At 34.7% G+C, this 22,278-nt stretch overlaps 1 protein-coding gene across 1 annotated transcript in view; it reads left to right on the plus strand.

Moving 5' to 3' along the window:
- The window catches only part of LOC109072941 (adhesion G-protein coupled receptor D2), a 74,383-nt gene that overhangs the window by 46,945 nt on the left and 5,160 nt on the right, over nt 1-22,278 (plus strand). Inside the window, 1 exon segment of the mRNA XM_042749587.1 lies at nt 10,903-10,985. Coding sequence (XP_042605521.1) covers nt 10,903-10,985 — 83 coding nt within the window.

The raw sequence follows: 22,278 nt of genomic DNA on the forward strand, positions 1-22,278 counted from the left end.
ATTTGTTTATGTTGGATGTCACAACAAATGATTGCATATCAACCTCTATGGAAATGCAATAATTTGTTATTGCATACCAACATGCAACGTAACGGCGCAGCGTGTAATTTGCCAGTGTTACAAGTGGATCTTTAGCAAAGTTGAATCCATCTGTTGTCATCCCCACCTCCCTCACCGACACACTCTCAAAAAGATTGACAACACCTGACTTTGAAAACTGAGTAGTCTGATATTTTATATAAGATGTTTGTTGTTGGTTGTCCCAAATGAAGACCGTGTCATTTGATTGAACAAGCTGAATACACAGCTACATATTGTTCGTATAAATACCTAAATAAACAGATTACAAAAAATATGGTAGTGGTTAGACTGTTTACATTCCTCTCTCTGAGGAAATAAAAAATCCTCTTCTCATTTCCCTCATTTTTAACTCTTTATTTCCACCTATAAAGCTACTTATGATTGTGTGTGATTGATATTAGTGATTTACTTTAAATCTGCTTTAAAACAGATCTGTTCATAATTCAACCCGGTGTTTGTGTATCTGTGTTTGTGTGTTGGGTGATGGATGTCAGCGATAACAAATTGTAAGGAAAAGTTGAATTTGTATCTGCTTAGGATCCCGGCTGCCTTATACATATGGCTCCAGGTTTCATGGTAATAGGATCTTTGATGGATGGCAGCCCTCTTCGATCTCCCATTTTTTAGAAGATATTTATTTATTAATCTGTCTCTTTATTCAGTCGGATCATCCCCAGCAGGGTCACTGTCACATAAGCACCTGCATCAGTTTTTTCAGCTTTTTTCATCCTTTCTTTTATAGTTCATATCCAAAGTCACTTATGTGCATCTCGGTCAGCCGAGTGTCACCCTTCTGCCCGTAGGCTAATAGAGGGTAAGTTTTCCATCTCATCTCGGAGCTCTTGTGGGCCATTGCCTTCCTCCATCTCTCCACCCTTTTCTTAATTCTCGACACATGTCAGATGGACGCGTGCCCTGTAGTTCTTATGTGTATGGAGATCTGACATCAATTCCCCCATATTTATATCGCAAGCCAAATGCTCCTGGACTTATAAGGAGACGTGTGTCTGTCTATTCATTTATGATTTTAAATTCAGATTTATTCTATGTCCCATTCCCAGTTGCTCCAATTGAACAACTTTTCTCTTTTGTAGGCTAAATCTCCATTACAGAATCTAGCTAGGCACAATCTGTAAGCATAACCACCATGCTTACTGTATGTGACATAGTGTTGGGGAGTAACTAGTTACATAATTTAATTACACAATAAATGTAACCGTAATCCGTTACAGTTACTGAAAAAAGCATCCTTCAATAAGATACTCATGAAAATGTTAATGATTAACACTCTGGGGTCTAAGGGGTTTTGGGGGCCTGGAGAAGTTTTGACATCCCCTGACTTTTGTGCTTTTTTCAGTTGCTTATAAACATATACATGGCTAAAGTCTAATAACACTGTAATCAGTACAAACTGTGCTACAATAATATGTAAATAGCATGTACGTACATGGTAGTGTTTTTGAGAAAACAATGTTTATGCGTGGATAGTAAAAAACTACAATTTTGAAGTCACTGAAAAAAGGTCATAAAACACCTTGAGAACATTTGTTCACAAGACTGTCAAACCTGGAGCTTGTAACCTAGAATTTTTGCTTCAAAATGATGTGAAAATCATTGTTTACTTGCTCACATAAAACAATAGATTGATTTAAATTTTCTAAAACACTTTTTGTTTCGAAAGGGCATATGCGAGTAGGCGTGATTGACCATGAATATTTGTGTGATTCACACCTGAGAAGACAAAGACCCACATAATGAGCTGCATAATGAGCCTTTCAGCCAGGTGAGTGACCGAGAGGGAAGAGTTACAATAAAGAATGTGAGGACAAAATAAATGAATATGTTTATATGTTTGTAGTTTATTTAGAATACATTTAATTTTCCCACAAAATAACTCGAGATTCACTTGCGAGTGCAGTTAAACAGTTTATTAGGAGCAATCATAGCTGACTTTCAAAGCTGAATTTTTAGCATCATTACTCCAGTCACACGATCCTTCAGAAATCATTCTAATATTCTGATTTGCTACTCAAAAAACATTTATTATTATTTTATAATTTTTTTTTTATTAATTGAAAGAACAGAATTGTTAGTAACATGATTATTGTATTTCTCATCACTTGTGTGCTAAATAAAAGTTTTAATTTCTATGTATACTGACTCCCAGCTTTTGAATGGTATAGTGTATATTGTTACACTTGGAGTAAGACTGGAGTAATGATGCTGAAAATTTAGTTTTGATCACAGGAACAAATTAAATTTTAAAATATATTCAAATAGAAATCAGTTATTTAAAATAGTAAAAATATTTCACAATATTACTGCTTTAGCAAATGCAACTTTCTGTATTTTGGATCAAATAAATGCAGGCTTGGTCAGCAGAAGAGAATTCTGTAAAAAAACATAAAAAATCTTACTGTTCAAAAGTTTTGACTGGTATTATGTCATGTTGAAATATATAAATGAACATCACATACCTGGCACATACCTCATATTACTTTTATTGCTGTCTATGTTATACGTTAGAACATAAAAAACAAAACAAAAAAAACAACGTATCCGCGTTAATCGACTCCAGAGGGTTAACTGTTTTATTTCTTATTTGGGTTTATGTGTGTATTTATATATATATATATATATATATATATATATATATATATATATATATATATATATATATATTGTGTGTGTATGTATATGTAAAAAATATATATATGTGTGTGTGTGTATGTATATGTATATGTATATATATATTAGGGCTGTCAAATGATTAATCACGATTAATCACATCCAAAATAAAAGTTTTGTTTACATAATATATGTGTGTATACTGAGTATATTTATTATGTATATATAAATACACACACATGCATGTATATATTTAAGAAGAATATGTTATGTTTATATATATTAAATATATTTTATATATAATATAAAATATAAGAATATAAATATATAAATGTATATACATGTAAATATTTTCTAAATTTATAATTTATGTGTGTGTATTTATATATACATAATAAATATACCCTGTACACATTCATATATTATGTAAACAAAACTTTTATTTTGGATGTGATTAATCGTGATTAATCATTCAACACGCCCTGATCTGAAGTTGATACATATATATATATATATATATATATATATATATATATATATATATATATATAGTATGTTTTATTTTTTAATATTGCAAAGATTTGTTTGAAAATGAATAACAGTTGAAAACATTCATTAGAAATTTGGAAAAGTAGTCAAAATGCCCAAATGTAATCAGTTATATTACTTAAAGTAAATGAAATAGTTACACTACTTATTACATTTTAAATAGGGTAACTTGTAATCTGTAATCAGTTACATTTCCAAAGTAACCTTCCCGTCACTGGTGACATAATGTTTAGGAATCTAAATGCCAAGTCCATATTTCATATGCAAAATGAAAAGTAAAAATTTATATTTTTAAACATAACGTTGATTTTGTATGAATAAAAATGAGGCAAAAATCATTTGTATTGTATGTAATTTTTGTGAAAATTAATTTTTTATTAATTTATTTTGTGAAAATTAATTATAATAATAATAATAATGTCACCCTCAATTTGTTTTGAAACAGTCTGCTTCTATTATGAGTTTCTATCATGCTTAGAAATTAGCTGTCTATGTAGATAGCGGAGAGTGAGGCAGCTCACTAGCTTTTGGAACGGAGCTAACAGAGCTTATGTTGAACTAGTATTCAAATAAGTTTCATGAAATTGCCGTACGCCCTCGAAAGTTTACGCCAAGGTCACAGTCTCTCAATATCATGATCAACTGTCCACACCATTGTGCAATCTGCCATCTCAGGTAAACACCTGCCAGGTGTCACTTAATCCCACTTGTGACGCCAACCAGACCTTGTCCCTTTAGGGGTGACCTCCTCGAGGCCATTGTGTAACACCCCTGTCCCTCAGAGAGCTCCCCAACAAGAATCATGGAGGGGGGGTGTTTTAAAGGGTCGGTGAGGGGGTTGTAAAGGTAGTATGAGTTTGAGCGTCATGGTGGGGGTGACAGCGCTGGAAACCAATGGTGCATCAAGACACTTCTACCCCACCACGGTGGCCATAGATCAGGGCAGGGCTGCTGGCGGACCGGGTGAGGGTGACAGGGGAATAACATCCCTTTCTCCTCAATCGACAGGGCCCATAACTCCTGCCTCCCCAGGGACAGATTGAGAAAGGCAATAGCCAGAGGCTGTGAAGCAGAGATGCTTGGGAGAATTGAAAGTTAAAGAAGCAGGAGCGGAATATGGGCCCGCTCTTGCAATTTTCCATCATTTTTTTTCACCACTCCCTACCAGTGAGGGAAATCATTTTTCCCAGTTTTTCCAGAGCAAGTCCACTGCGTACTACAACATTATGTTTCTTGCACAATTTAAATGCACACCCGAGGATACAAGGAAAGCATCTCTGTCGGGAAGTGTACTTCCGCGGCATCTCTTGTTTGTATGCCGGCATGTAAACCATGAAGCCTGCAGGGATAGTGCTGTGTCAGGACCGAAGCGTAGTGCCAGCCTCCCGCGCCAGATTTTATAGCCTGATCAATTTCCCAGTGGCTTATTGAATGGCTTTTAAATGGCTTTTTTATTTTCAATTATAACCTACTGTGTCTCGCCTGCCACAGTGGGCCAACATAAAATCCTACTTAAAATAATAATTCATTACATAACGAAAAAATTCACAATATATCACCCAAATTTACAATCCCCCACCCAGCGACAATATAAGGCAAAGTAACCGAATGGATTTTTGCGTTGTCGTTAATGATTGTGCTGGTAAGTATTTGTTTGCGGCTAACTGGCACATCCACATATTGATGAATGAGCTACGTGAACCATCCACCTTTATGGAGATTTATCTGCTTATTAAATTGAACTTGCTTTCAGATGCCATTATCAAGTTGATGGAAGCAATAGCAGATTGAAGTACCCCTGGCGAACGACCCAAAGTTAGACAGGTGCATCGAAGTGCCCTCGCCCGCGTCCCAACCAGCCCTCCTTATCCCAGGCACTCCAAGCAACCTGAAGGTGAAAGAAGTGCTCACCGAAGCTCATTGGAAAGTAGAAATGACAGTAAATTTTTCAGCCTCCCTCTCCCTCGCTCTTCCATGAGGTGGGAGATCTTGTTATAGCAGTCAGGATGAGAGGGGGTCAGGGCAGCAAGCCGGCGTGCGCCTGTTGATGATTGAGGAAAAGAGGAGTAAATTCATTCTGCTCTCGGCACTTTGTCAAGTGCCAGTAGCTTACCGTTGAGAGCCAGTCACCCATCACCATGTTACGACCTCAGAGGTCAGCGGCGGGCTATAAATCAGCGAGGAGAGGTTGCAGTGATGCTGCAGAGCTGAAGAAAGCTGATGCGACTATTGCCTTCGCTGTGATATGAAACCTAGGAACCAAGGCCTGCATAAAAATGATGCCCAGCCCTTCACCACGTGTTGGTGCTTCATGAAAAAAAACCCTGGACTGCATGGAATAAAGTCTTCTGCACCTTTACTTCAGTAGATTGTTTATTGCTAGGTGGGCTACTTTGTAAGTGCCCTCATTCTACTCATGCAAAGTATTGATTTTTGTTCTCTATAATGAAGTATTCCGTAAGTGACAATGTTTTTGATTACTCGTGACAAACCTCCTTAGAGTATTAATTAAAATGGCGGCAGAAGTGCAGGTGTGGGAAATCATTAGAAAGAGGCCCCAGTCTGTGGACATGTCCCTCTCCCAGCATGCATTGGCTCTGCATGGCAAATAGGATGCCTGAGAGGGAACACGCTCCTCACAAGTTCATCTTAAGAACAAGTACAAAAAAACACAAGCATGTACGCTACATGAATGTATTTATCTGGATGACTTCTTGGATGGTTTTTCGTCTCCCGTTCGTTTTTCAAGCTGAAACTCTGGATTGGTACACGTGAATTATTTTGCTTTAACAAGGTTGTCAGAATTTCGACAGAGCTGCATTTCCAACGCCGTTCGACTGGACGATTCCAATGCAAACAATGAACGACCATCAATATGAAGGTTTCCTTCATTTCTTCACGTTAATTGATATATCATGAAATGATCGATTTCTTATGCACCCATGTGCTAGCGTTTTTCTCAGGCGCACTGGGAGAGAGAGCCAGGAAAGGGGATCTGGTTGGTCAGCTCCAGCTTTCAATATTTGCTCCTATTAAACTGTGATTATCCTGCAGTGCCTGGCTTCTCTCAAAGTTGGAGAAAGAGAGAGCAAGCTAAGACAACACGTTAGTAAAAACTTCCTGACAGCTCTGAAGGTTTACCAGGTCTTCTGAAATTATTGAATACCTCATGTCAGCTCATTTATTTTTGAGCTATATATATTGACATTTGCAGATGTAGAAACTAAATTAGCTTGAGAAAAGGATGAGAAATTTTAAGAAACGTTTTTTTCCTTTCGATTACTTCTTTCCCAATAGACCCTTGCACTATGAGACTTCACAGGACTGATATGTAGTTAACTTTTAACATATGTACTTAGATTTTTATGAGTTCTTGTGTATATCATTTGTTGATGTTTCACATTATAGCTGTTGCTATAGTTTTTTAGCGCAACAGATGGCCAAAGTATCCTTGGTCTAATACATTTGATGGCATGCATTTTCTCTGACATTTCTGAATTATTTCTCCCAATTTTTAGTTCATAAAACTCACAGTTCTGACTTTTTCTCACAATTCCGAGTTAATATCTCGCAATTCTCTTTTTGTCACCACTTAATAAAAACAAGGTAATTGTGAATTTTTATCTTAGAATTATGATTTTTTTTTTTCATTTGCGAGTTTGTTGCACAATTCTGAGTTTATATTTTACAATTCTGACTTTTCTTCTCAGAATTGAGAGTTCTTCAGAATTTGAGACTTTATATCTCACAATTTCGTTTTACTTATTTATTTATTTTTGTTCCGTGGTGGAAACTGTTTCCATCATTTCTGTACAGTTATGGGCTATGAAAATGTTCACTGTTAGTGCTGTGCTTGGTTTGAGCCGCTTTAATTTGCATTTGGGAACGCAACATTCGTCATTAGAAACGTTTATTAATCTATTGCTGTTTACAAAGAAGTTTCAGTGTCACATAATCCTTCAGAAGTCATTCTAATATGCTGATTTGCTGCTCAAGAAATATTTCTCATTATTTTAAATGTTAAACAGTTAACAGTTTTGCTGCTTAATATTTTTGTGGAAAAAATGATACCCCTCAAACATTTGTGTAAGATTTCAAAAAGAGAGAAATCAATAATTTTATTCATCATGCATGAAAGTGAAAAAAAGTGAGTGAAGACATTTAAAATGATTTCTATTTAATAACTGCATTAACGAATTTAATTAATATATTTTATAAACGCAAATAAATGCTGTTCATTAAACTTTATATTTATCAAAAAATCCTGAAAAAAGTGCATCATTATTTCCACACAAAATATAAAGCAGCAAAATTGTTTAACATTGATAATAATCAGAAATGTCTGAAGAAGAGTCCAATAAATTGTAATGATTTCAAAAAGATCATGTGACACTGAAAACTGGAGTAATGATGAAGAAAATTCTGCTTTGCATCACAGGAATAACATTACATTTTATAATATATTAAAATTGAAAACATTTTGTATTTGTAATACTATTTCACAATATATTTTTTTACTTTATTTTGATCAAATAAATTCAGCCTTCATGAGCAGAAGATAGTTATTTCAAAATCATTAATAATTGTAATGTTTCGAAATTTTTGGCAGGTACTTTAATAATAACAACAATTCTATATACTTTACTATAATATATTATAGTACTTTATTATAATATATTATTATATTGTTGTCATTATTATTAAATGGTGCTTTTTTATTTTTTACAGGACAGTATGTATTTTTACAATATAAGATGTAACATATAAATATATAACATATATATACATATATATAGATATATATATATATATATATATATATATATATATATATATATATATATATATATATATATAAATAATGAGTGCTGGGGGCGTGGCTTGTGGGCGTAGTCAGATTTTCCTTCTTTTTTGTCTCTAGCTGATCACATGCCTGAATACTGTATTAACCAATCAGCATACAGGATCTGTTTATAACATCTAAGTTACAAACAAACCTTCTACTTCTCAATCATCCAGTAGTAAAACAGTTAAAATCATTGCAGCCAAAGCCACCTTGTCACATTGTGATCTCACAGAAGACCACACTTTAACAATAATAGCGGATAAGAAACGCAGCAAGACAGAGCTTTTCATTGTCCCTTGAGCTCACGCAGGTATTTCTCAGTTTCTGCAGTCTTCAGATATCTGCCAGTACGCCTCCCTGATCAAAATGAATTGAACAGATGGTCCAGAACTAAATTCACCTCTGGGTTCTACACTCTGTTTACCTTTAGCTGTTTACCTCAGCTGGTATTGTTTTATCAAGAATACTTTGAAATCCGGGCCAGTGTTGAAACCTTGAAGTTTCTAAAGTGCTGATGTAAGACTGACAATAAATCATGTGTTAAGAAAGTAACAGAGCAATGGTAGACGAGGAAGCATTGTAGAAACATGTTTGGAAACAATCACTATTTCTGCTGTTGCATTCATCGCTGCCGTACTATCGCAAGATTATTTTTTTTACAGCCTTTTTTTGCTCTTTGGAGCTTAATGCAAGACTTATTATCTCCCATTTGATTTATCTCCTCAAAGAGATCCTTCATTTCTCAGAACAGCTTGGAGAAGCTGAAGCTTGTGTTGCTGAACGCACACTAACATTTCCACAAACTCAGTTAAGAGACGCTTTGACACGTCAGAATGATGGACTCCTTGAATGCGCTGACCTCTCTGCTCTGGCCGCCCCTTTCACCCTCCCTCTCTCCTTTCAGCCCTTCATCCCTCCATTTCCACCCATGTAGATGAGACAGAGATATATGAAGATATTTCTGATGGGCAGCCATTTCATAGCAACACACCAAATGAGTTCTGGCTGCCCCGGCCCACCCTCCTTTGCAGGAGATTAATCCTGTCGCAGGACGCTTGCCGACCATGACAGCCGTGCTTGTTGAGGAGTATATTATTTGGGGACAAAATTGAGTTTACTTACTGTAGCTAAGTCTGATCAAACCTTTTATTTTTCCATTTTTATTTTCATTTCAGTTTACAGTTTATTCATTTTGTTAGTTGTTTTTTACTTTTATTAAGATTTTAGATTAGCTTTTTTTTTGTAGTTCTAGTAATCTTAGTAAATTTTATTTCAGTTCAAGGCAACATCTAATTTATTGTAAATTATTTCATGTAAATTTGATATTTTTATATAAACCCTAACCTTAACCCACAAATTTACTTCAACATGAAAACGGTATAATGAACTGTTTTAATTTATTCCCTAAATATTTCTCTGGTGGTCTACATAGTGAAAAAGAAAAATGAGAAGAAGCAAAACATGCTTTAAACAAAATTTTTTTCAAAAAACAGGCTAGAAATAAAAGCTTTTTATTTCATTGATTTTTATTGATGACTGCAGTGTTAATATTTTAATTGTAGCCCTATAATTCATTGTATAATAGACCTGTTTTAATATATATATATTTTTTTTTTGTACATTTTAATTGAGGAGTAAAAAGCCTAATCTTTTGTTATCCTCGCAGCACATTAGTAATTTAGTAATTATTGCGGGGCAAATTAATTTTAATCAACAATTCCCCACAATTCACAGAAACATACTCTACGTGTGTGTGTGTGTAGACTTTTCTTCACCGTGGAATATTCAAAGGAGTTTGTATTGTATTATTTTCATTCGCTTTTTTATGGTTGCAATCTATTTGATATTTTCTCTGTGACTTACTCTTTGAGAACTTTTTTCAAATCTTCCTGTCAATGCATTTTTTTTTCAGCACACAGTGGCACAATAAGTTCACACATACAAAGAGATCTATTACTACTTGGACTGTAAAGTGGAAATTTGACATAAAGTGAAGTTGAGCTCTTACACGTCTGCTCCACTTAGACAAATCAACTGTTCTTTGTATATATAAGTCAATGATTGTTCATTGTGAGGAACAACATTCTATAATACTTATCTGACTTCTCACTTCAATAGTAAGTGACTCTTGAATGAAACAGTAGCACTGATGCACAAAGCCCGATATGTATTCAGGACATGCTGCTCACAGGCCTAATGTCTTAGACTCGATGTGTATTACGAAGTCCCACCAGATTTATAGGCCCACATAGACCACACCAATTGGGGACTGAGCCCTCTGGGATGGGAGGCAAAGATTGTGCTCATCCCCACCATACTATCATAGCATCTAAACACAAGTCGGTCATAAATTTGAGGAATTTATTCCATAGTGGTGTTGTGTGTCTTTTTTTCTGTGGGCGTTTGATAAAGGTTTTAAAAATATAGCTTGTACTATATTGATGTGCAGTGAAATATTAGCTTGTGCGATGGGTTGTTGTGTTTCTTTTGGCTGGACAGTTGAATAGAAGTGTTGCACCCAGTTTGATAAGCATTTTACAATTTGTGATTAGTGTTTTTAGTGTGATTAGTGTTCCTGTGGCTCAGTGGTAGAGCATTGTGTTAGCAGTGCAAAAAGTTATGAGTACGATTCCCAGGGGTACACATGTTAGGTAAAAAGAAGTATAGCCTGAATGCACTGTAAGTCGCTTTGGATAAAAGTGTCTGCTAAATGTATAAATATGTTTATTTGTATCATCTTGCAAATTTTAACCACAAACCTTTTTGTTTGCCATCTTTCTTGTCATGTGACATCACAGAGCATCTGTCCCTCCCCTGTGTCCACGACAACCTAAATGAAGACTTGCGATGCCCTGACAGTGGTGTCCACCTCTCTGGACAGGTAAGGCCTCACGCCACTTCTGTGCCCATCTATCAATAATGATCCAAGGTTATTTGACATCTGAAAAGAAAATCAATTTGCTTCCTGTACAGTGACATGAAAATCATACCAAACCCTTTTTGCTCAAGCTCAGAAATGTGTACGAGTGTCAATAGGTAATATATTGTTCTTATTTTTGGTTCTTATCAAGCAATTGTGATTAAGTTACAATGAAATTCAATTTAAAATGGTATATCAGTAAGACTACCCTTTCAAAAAAAAAAGTAGCTTGTAGCAGTGTTTTGGTTTTTTAGCACATTTTTTTAAATGAACAAATCTTTCTGCAGTTTCTCCTTTTTTTTTTTTTTTAAAGTGCCAATTTTAATACCAAAAAATAATTTAATTAATTGGCTTAGTGGATGATTTAGTGACTCGCTCATAAATAAACAACAAACTAATAATTCTAATATTCCTCCCTTTTTTAAAAATCTGCAAATTTTAATACCAAAAAATAATTTAACAAATAAGTTTAGTGGTTGATTCAGTGACTTGCACATACATACATAAATAAATAACAAACAAACAGATGTTTTAAATGAACAAATTGTTCTTAAGTTCCTCCCTTTAAAAAAAAAAATACAAATATTAATACAAAAAAACAACAACATAATGAATTGGTTTAGTGAATGATTCAGTGAGTTGCTCGTAACTAAATTACAAACAAATCTTGTGAATGAATCATTGTAAAGTTCCTCTCTTTTTTGAAAAAAAAAAAAGCCAATTTTAATATCAAATATATATAAATAAAAATAAATAAATTAATGAAAATAATGATTTGGTTTAGTAAATGATTTAGTGACTTGCTCATAACTAAAAAACAAATATTTTTAAGTGAATGAATCGTTCTAAAGTTTCTCCTTTTTTAAAAAAGTGGCAATTTTAATACCAAAAATAAACAAGTAGATAAATAAATCTTTTAAGTAAATAAGTTGTTCTAAAGTTGCACTCTTTTTAAAAAAAATTTCAAATTATTATACCAAGAATGAATGAATGGATGAATCAGTGAATAAAGTTACTTGAACTGGTGAATGATTCAGTGACAGTACCAATATATATAAATAAAACTAAATAAATCAAACATAAGAAAAAAAATAATTGGTTGAGTAAATTATTCAGTGACTTGCTCATAACTAAATAAAACAAACATTTTAAGTAAACAAATTGTTCTAAAGTTCCTCGCCTTTTTAAAAATATGCCAATTTTAACAGAGAAAAAAACAAACAAATATAAATAAATAAAAACATGTAATGAATATGTTTATTAAATGATTTAATAATTTGCTCATGACGTACACATCAGACATGATGTGCTGTAAACTTGCAGAAAGAGTCAATGAATCGAGGAACAAATCTGAATAAATCAAAAGAGTAACTAAGTTGAATCGAAATCCCCACTTCTTGTACACTTGTTACTATAAAAAAGTTTTTTTTTAAATAAAATATTTTATATAAAATATATCATCAGATTACAGTATGTAAATCAAACAGTATTTTCTAGTTCAAAAGTAGCATTTTAGTTATTCTTCAACATTTTCAACAACCTATTATAAATTTAAAGAAACCAAAAAATCACTGGGAAGGTAAACAAAAAAAATAATTATAATAAAGTAATTAAGAATCATCTTCACTTAAAATCCTGGTACACTGAGAGGAAGCAGAGTGATGATCAAAGACATCAGCCCTCTGGTGGCCAACAAAAAAATGATATCCCTATCTGTATCACACTTTAAACTTCTTATTTAATACAATAAAAATACCTCACTCCAATTAAAAAAAACACCACCCTCACACAATATCATACTTTATCTTCACACACTTTTCTTATCTTATGGATAATCTCTATACTGTGTTCTGATCATAGCTTTTCCCTCTTTTGCTAACTGTAAACAGAAATCTAATACTAGGATATCCATAATTTAATTCACACTTGAGGCTTTACATAGAAATTTCCAGATTCCCCATGGTATGAATCAATTTGAAGTGTACACAGTGCATGAGGCACCCCTTCACGGTCAAGGTCACAGGCCTTGGCGTGCACACGCCGCTTCCTGCTTGAGAAGTGAGGAGAGGAGGGCGCAGCTTACTGATAATTGGCAGTTTGGTGTGAACCAGCATTGTGTCATAGTGTGACACATCCCATGATGCAAGAGTCATGATCACTCTCAGCTGTGAGACGGCAGTCTGTTCACACTCTTACCCAGTCAGATCCTCTCCGGCACTGAGATCTCCACATCTTGATTCCATCTGACTCTCAAAACCTCTTTGCTGTTTCAGCCCTTTTAAGTTAATTTTTTTGTTTGTTTGTTTGTTTGTTGATTGTTTTTTTTTTTTTTTCAATCAGGTTTGCCAAAGTGGCCACCTTAGATAATGCTGCATAGTTGGGGTGCTAAAAAAAGTGTTTTATTTTTCATACAGGTTTACTCCTTAACTAATGTTGTTTCGCATTGCTCAAAAAATAGATAAATTGTTATAGTTTTTATTTATTATTGATTTTGTTTGTTTTGTTGTTTTGATTTGTTTTGCCTCTTTGTTTATCCTCTTCGTTTTCATTTTTTTTCAGATTGCTTAAAAATGAGATAAATTATTTTAACTTTCTTTCTTTAACTTTCTTTTCTTTCTTTCTTTCTTTCTTTCTTTCTTTCTTTCTTTCTTTCTTTCTTTCTTTCTTTCTTTCTTTCTTTCTTTCTTTCTTTCTTTCTTTCTTTCTTTCTTTTTCCAAACAAACAAACAAACAGGTTTTTCAGACACAAATAGTTTTGGGATGCTGAGAAATTTTTGTTTTATTGTTTATTTTACTTTGTTTGTGTTTTCTTATTTTTTTATTGTTTTTATTTGTTTATTTTTCTTCAAGCATGTTTCACCCCTTTGCTAATGTTGAGGTGTCGGGATGCTCAAATTTTTGTTTTATTTTATTTACTCCCTCTCTTTTACATTTTTATGTGTTTACGTTTTTCCCCAAACACTTTGTTTCACACTTAAGTTGTTGCTTTTTTGGGATGAGCAATTATTTTATTTTATGTGTATTTGCTTTTTCTTTTATGACAATATTTATTAGTTTTTATATATATTATTTATTACTTTTTGAAAGTGTTTATCACGGCATTATTTGACCCAGAGGAGGACTGGCGGACAGGCAAGTATGCTCTTAAATGTAACGAGAGCTCTCTGGTCCTTACTGCACTGTAGCAGGTGGCCCAGTCAGCAACCCCTGAACATGGACTGCAGCTCTTCTAGAACCTTTATGAACTTCCGCCAGTGTGTCAATCAATAAGTGTGTGGCAGGGCTTCCTGTTTTGGCCGTGTGAGGTTACACATCCTGGCAGGAGAGCTGCTGTCAGCCACAGGACCTCGCGCTGGTCGTGTCTCCCACACACACACACACACACACACACACACACACACACACACTTGTTCAGCCCCACAGGGATCTCCTGACTTGCGGACTCTCCACACACCAGCGGAGGTGCTGCACTGATTCCTGTTTTACTTCACACCTGCACGGTGCTGTCAGGACTTCTTTCCCAGCCACACGAAATAAAAATCACTCTTCACAAAAAAAAAAAAAAATCAACCTTAAAATCCAAAAGAAAGAAAACGAATCCCTGATAGAGAGGAGAAACTGCAGAATGACAAAAATGAAGCATTTGTCAGTAAACACCTGAATATCTGCAAGTCTCGAAAATATTTTTAAATTAAAATTTTGTTGTTTCTCCTTCACATATGTGACCCTGGACCACCTTCTTAAGTAGCACGGGTAAATTTGTAGCAATAGCCAAAAATACAGTACATTGTATGGGTCAAAATTATTGATTTTTCTTTTATGCCAAAAATCATTAGGATATTAAGTAAATGTTCCATGATGATATTTTGTAAATTTCCTACTGTAAATATTAAAACTTATATTACGTGGATGTTTAATGCTTGAATCTGATTGGCTGACGAACGTTCTGAGTTGTGCAATTATTTTCTGGGAAACGCACGCGAACGTAGTTGCAGGCAGCTTGCTTGACCGCATTACAGTTCCATATCACTTTGCATAGTAAAACTATAATAACGGTCACGCAGTTTGCACAAAAAAGGTGTTGTCAGGGCTGCCCTGACGATTTTATCAGTAAGCCTATATAGTGTAGCAACTTAAAGGCTTCACATGACATGACTGTGTGTCTCTTGCTGCATTCCAGGCAGGTTTTTGAGCCCGTAAGTCATGACTTCAAACCACGACTCACGACTTTGTAGCGTTCCAGGCAAGTCACGCCAAACTTCATGAGCGCAAGGAATTGTAGCTAGATTATTAATTTTATTGAAACGTTAAATTGTCCTAAAATCTATTTTTCAATGTGTACCACTTGCATAAACACTGCATCCATTGGCAGTGGTTGGAAAAACATGGGTTGCCTGGAACGCGGCATCTGTCGATCTAGCTCTCTTTCTAATAGCTTCATTAATAACTGCATTAGAACGCTATCAATGGCTCAAGCCTGTGTTACCAGCTTTAAAATGACTTTTTGGTACTAGCAAAAGAGGTGTTGGATGAGATGCGTAAGAAATAGTCCTACTCACTATAGCGATTTAAGTACAAAAACCAGACGAATCCCTTTAAATAAATCATCGGATCGATGTTTTGAGGTGTGGTAACTGTAGTATAGGCGGAATAATTGACGACGGGCCGTTGAATTATTAGAAAAATAATGCACACCCGAGGTGGTGATGCTGCCACGACGCAAAGTTACCCTTCACCAATAACTCCATACTTAAAACCTTAAAATAAAATTCATTTCTAAGAACTTCATTTGGACAACCTTAAAGGCGATTTTCTCAATATTTAGAATATATATATATTTTTCCCCAGATTTTCAGATAGTTGTATCTCGGCCAAATATTGTCCTATCCTAACAAGCCATACATCAACTGAAAGCTTATTCATTCAGCTAAAAAAGTTCCATATATAGTATTTTGGGGCTCTTACGTTTCATCTGGCTACATGTTTTATCTTTTTGCATGTGACATTTAAATCAGATGCCATACCTTAGATTTTGAAACCTTATTTTTGGAAGTTTTCCCAATTTTATTCACAGCAGAGTGGAGACTGGACAGGATAAGCTGTGGGAATGGGATTAAAAGCCATAGTTTTTCGTTTTTTTAAATCAAATTGTTTTAATACCTGAAGGAAATATCTAGATTAAGTGACTAGATGCTCTCCAGCTTTTTCTTTGGAAAAGGTTCTTTGCACAAAATGTTCTCATTTACTGAAAATTGCAAGCTACGACAACGTTTATGACATTGTCTATCATTTGGATGTTTATTTTAAATAACGAAGCATCCTAAAAACAGTCAGTCTTAAATGTCCTGGAAATCCTGAGATGTGAAAAACAAGTCAAGTGATCAGCAGCGTGATCATAGTCTAGTATATGACTGATTGACTTCACAGTTCTGCTCTTAATCCAAATGCTGTGTAGCACAACTGACCAATTAGCCTGTTTTAAACAGCATTCAATTGGATCAGTGAGGCCTAGCTCCTCAAAGACTTGCTAAAGAGTTTCTTTCCTCTAAAGATCTGATTACTGCTGTTGCTGATGAGTGATAGTAGTTAACATGGACCTGCGCTGCAGCCCTATTTTCCTTGAGCAAAATTTTTATATCTATTTTTTAATATACATATAGATCCATAATTCATTTTTAATATACATTTATATGTATTTTTATGTGTATATTAATATACATAAACTATATATATATATATATATAAAAATCATTATTATTATTTAAACAATCTCATATATATTTAACTTTTCACACATTTTAGCACAGGAAAAAAGGCTTTGAACTTGTTGAACCTTCAATCCCACTGACAATACACCAAAATAAAGAGGCATTTAGCTGAAAAACAATGACAAATATTTCAAAGCACAGAGTGCAGATGGACTCACCTCTCCCACACTCTTTCTAACGACCAGCCGTAAAGACCATTGTTTCACCTGAAACAATTCATATTGAATCATCGCCATGTTGTCTTTTTATTCTGGCTGTCCATCGGGGCCTGTGCGTTAATATGCCATCACCACAGCTCACATCCTTATTAGACACCGCAACCGATGAGATTTCCTGTGGCTTGGGGGCATGGCCAGCAGGACACTTGCTCCTACCAATCTATCAGCGAAGAGAGGAAGAGTGGCGCAGAGCTGTTATGTCACTCTGGAACAGCCACCTGAGCTCCTGTGACTAACTCCGCAGGAAGAAAGAAGCCAGACCGCAAACATCGGCCGCTTTAGATAACCGCTTTAGGCCCATTGAGAGAGGCTACTGTACAGAAATTGTTTGTTGTGGAGACTGTTCTCCTTAAATCAACAGTTCACCCAATAATGGCGATCAATGTTTATTTTTTTTTTCCCTAAAAAGGCATGTGTTTTTGTAAATGGAAGAGATAAAGTTAAAAATGGAAACAGCCATCCTGGTGTCATCGGTATGGAGACATGATGTTAGTTAATCGTCTCTCTGAGGATCTAAAGTCTGCTCATCTCCACCTCTCTACCCTGGTGCTGAATGTGTGGTCGGGCGTGTGATGGACATTTCCCCTTGTGATGTGGGTGGATTGGAGAGTGACACCTACTTCCACCCCCTTTGGAGAGGAAGTTCCTATCAGAACACAACAGGAAAGGAAAAAGGAAAACAAGCTGACATCTTTTCACTGATGAAGTCACTTCCTACAGGCCCCGTCGTGACCCTAGTCCACAGAGTTTGAGTTATGTGGAAAGTTTAAGCAGGTAAATGTTTTAGATCTGAGACAGATCTTCATGTTTTTCTGCATGTATGATCTTTGTTGACTTTTGAAGCAAATAGTACCTTCGTAACATGCAACCTTATAACCCAAAGGTCTTGCATTCAGATGCTGGAAGGACTGACCAGAAAGTTGCTGACCTCCTTTGTTTTCATTGTCCTTGCAACATGGTACTTGACCCCAGGTCACTCAAGGATGACCGTACATGTTGTAATGCGACTGCAAACCACTTCAGAGCAAAAACATCTTAATTAAATTACTTTTCAAAGATAGTTTCTAAAATGTTTTTAAAAAGAATGTAAATAAATTGGAAATTAATTGTAATTATATAAAATAATGTTATATTGTTACATTTAAACATAATTAGACTATTTATTGTAATTATACATTTGATACATCATGATATTGTGATGTTTAAAAAAATAAATATATAATCATATTTTTAAAAAACGTTTTTTAATTGTTCAATCATATTAAATAATAAAATTGTTTTATACTATTTTGTTATTTTAATATTGCATAATATATATATATATATATATATATATAGTATAATATTTTTAAAGTTTTATGTTAATTTAATCAGTATATAATATATGCATTATGTAATTTCGTTTCTACAGCTATACATAATAATATGAATATATAATAAAATATATTTAATATTATATTATTTCCCTTTTGATATAAATAAAATGTATATGTATATAATGAATATATTATTTAATATGTATTAATTTTTAATGTAATTTTACAATTACATATACTATTCATTAAGAAATATTAATTACTAATTTACTTTTTTGATTTTTTTTTTAGTACTAATCTTTTTTTTTTTATATATATAAACCTCAATCCTTGGCTGTAATAATGCCAAATTTCTATTCAATATCAGGTTACCATAAAACATAAAAATAAAACCATAAAGCAATACCAGCATTATAAATAAATTGTCACAATTTAATGTTTTTCTGTTTACAATTTATTTATTGCAATTTGTACATTTATATAATGTACAATATATTATATATGTATTTAATATAAATAAATGTATTCAGTATATAATGTATACATTAATTATTATTCAATTATACAATTTTATCATTAATGTATAATATTCATTAAGAAATATTAATTGTTAATGTATTAATTATTTTAAATAATTTTAATTACTATTATATATTTATACTTTTTTAATATAAACCTCAGTCCTTGGCTGTAATAATAAATAATAAATGTATATTCAATATCAGGTTACCATAAAACATAATAAAATCATAAAGCAATACCAGTTTGCAATTTGTAACCTTTTTTTTTTTTGCATTAACATGAAATAATTATCAATTTCCACACTGCTTATCTTGACTTTTAGAGTTCCAAGTAAAATCTCAGAATGTTTCATAATTTTTCCAGGAATTTCGGATGCAAAGGTATTTTAATCCTGGCACTGCCAGTCACCCGTACCAAGTTCACTCAAGGTCACAGCAGTTGCTAAAAAATAAAGAAAAATTCAGCGTTTGCAACAAATTTGTGACAAAAAGGACAATACAGTTTCACTTAAATCTTGGCAAGCACTGTGTCAACAGCTCAGATGTTTCTCAGTGATCAGTTCTGTCTGTTTGCGAAATGGATCTGTTAGCACTGTGTGAAGTTCTTGCCAACAAACAGCTGGGACAAAGAGAAGAGAAAAAATAGATGCTTCCGTTCATGTTGAGAGTATTTTCCTGTTTACACTGAAATGCAGGTCAGCAGTTTGAGATAACGGGACCACGCTCTCATTTAGACCTAAAACATTTAACATCCCTCTCAGAAGTCCTACAGACGTCTGGCTCAATAGATGCAGATTAGACTAATGCTTAATTAAACAGCTGGCGGTCCCATAGAGCGCTGCTGTTGTTAGCGGTAGGCTCGTGGTGGGCTCTGGGTGAAGTCATTAGAGCCGCATGCCAGACCCTAGATGAGCGCTACCGCTGCTCTCTCCTGGCTCATTGAAGATGCTCCCCCACCACATGCATTCATTATTCATGAATGCCAAATTTTAGTCTGACGTGTATATCAAAGACGGCATTTGGTTTCTGATCTCCCCATGTGTGTCCAGCGCTGGCCAAAAGAAATTCTTAAAAATGTCTCTCATTTCAGATATGATGATCTAATTTACGTTTATTATCACTCGCTTGAGAAATAGCTTTATCTTTAGATGTTCCTTAAAAAAAAACCTTGTTTGTAGCATCTAGTCAAACTGACATATTTAAATAAACTGAAGCAAACACACCAAACGAAAATTAAAATATCAAAATAAAAATTACATTTCCCAAACCAAAAATATAGCTCTCGCATAGCATAGTCAGCTCCCTTTTAAGGTATTATGCTACTATAACCTAAAGAGTTACTTAAAGGGATAATTCACCCCAAAATAAAAATTACCCCATCCTAGGTGTGACTTTTTTGATTCAGACAAATGCAATCAGAGTTATATTAAAAAATATCCTGGTTTTCCAAGCTTTATAATGGCAGTAAATAGTGGTCGAGATTTTGAAGCCCAAAAAAGTGCATCCATCCATCCATCATAAAAAATGCTCCACATAGCTTCGGGGGTTAATAAAGACCTTCTGAAGTGAATCAATGCATTTGTGTAAATCCATATTTAAAACTTTATAAACCATAATTTCTAGTTCCACTAGCTGTCCACGAGAGTGTGGCGTTCCAGCGGATGATGTAGGATGTAGGCGTAGCATAGGTTCGGTGAGAATATGTTAGTCTCGCGAGAACCAAGTTTTGTTTACACCAAAAAAAAAAAAAAAAAAAAAAAAAAACAGTCTCCTCTTGGCTTATATCGAAATCCTCCAACATTTTTTCTTACAAATCATCATTTTGTACTTCTAATTTGTGTCCAATATTTTGTTTTATCTTCTGTGATTCCGTGTTCCTCACTTCTCACCAAAGCTCACGCTATACCTACGTCATCCACTGGAACGCCACTCTCTTGTGAACATGAGTATGACAGTTAGCGGAAGCTAGAGATTACGGTTTCTAAAGTTTTAAATATGGATATTTTTCTTACACAAATGCATTCATTCACTTTAGAAGGCCTTTATTTGCCCCCGGAGCCGTGTGGAGCACTATTTATGATGGATGGGGATGCAGTTTTTTGGGCTTTAAAATCTAGACCCCCATTCACTGCCATTATAAAACTTAGAAGAGCCAGGATATTTTTAATTTAACTCCGATTGTATTCGTCTGAAAGAAGAAAGTCATATACACCTAGGATGTCTTGAGTAAACCATAATTTTAATTTCTGAGTGAACTATCCGTTTAAATGAAACATTCTACATGGGCAGCAACTGTGCATACAAACAAATAGAGCTATTCTGTAACTGGATCAATGACGTCTGCCTCAGTCTTTCAATGAAAAACATGGACAAAAGAAAGTCTTAGTAGTTTGGAACGACATGAGGATGAATAACCAATGATTGTTGATTACTAACTTTTACTGTGAAAGCTGGAGCCATTGGCTTGCAATTAGCATGTTTTCCCTGGTCGAATTAAGCCAAGGTGCTCATGTGGGAAAATTGGATTCGAATCTGGCCCGAATCTACAAAAACACCCTGTAAACAGTTCTCAGGAGAGGTAGATCACATCTGCACATGATCTGCGGCCTGTTGGTTTACACATCATACAATGTCAATCAGAGTTCCTTCAGCTTTCTGATGTTGAGCAGATACAGTGTCTCCTTTCACGAGCGCACACACGCTAACAGTGGCAGCAGGCACCAACAATCTTGCCACAGGTCAATGACAGCTTGACGTGCTTTGCCTGGTTCTCTCTGCAGGTGACACAAAGCAGCCCTCCTCTCTGATGCATACTGAAACAGATGCACACACCAGTGTTCCCCCCGGAGCTCCCTCCACGCTCTCTTTGATGGTCCCAGGCTCCGGCCCTCTGATGTGGCCGTCTTTCAGAGCGTGTCATGTTCACTTGGCGCACACAGGCTGTCTGATATCAAGTAGCTGCTGCCAGGGAACCAGTGTTGTAGAGGAACTGAACGGTCTCCAAGGATCGACTGGCAGACTAAATAACTGCCGATTTGCCATCAACTATCTGCTGTGTACGAACAGCTGTTTATCAGAAGAAGGCAAGGCGGACTGCCAAAGGTTCTTCAAACCAATAAAAAAAACAAAATCCAGAAAAATGACCGATAGAGACTAATCTGCTGCATTCGCTTTACTTCTGCTTGTTTGTACCTCTTGGCAAATGTCCTGAAATGGTCAAGCAGGAGTGCTGGCTGTTTTGAATAAGATAAAAATGAAAGAGATGCAGTTTAGTGCATTAGTGCTATTTCAGTTCATTTCTGTTGAAGGGTATATATATATATTTCAAATGTCATACTTTGAAAACTTAGAATTTTATATTTATATATGTTAATATATTTAACAAAATATAAATTGACATTTCATTATTTTTACAGACCTAAAGGCATTTG

This window comes from Cyprinus carpio, chromosome B22, assembly GCF_018340385.1.
Source record: "Cyprinus carpio isolate SPL01 chromosome B22, ASM1834038v1, whole genome shotgun sequence".
Taxonomy (NCBI): Eukaryota; Metazoa; Chordata; class Actinopteri; order Cypriniformes; family Cyprinidae; genus Cyprinus; species Cyprinus carpio.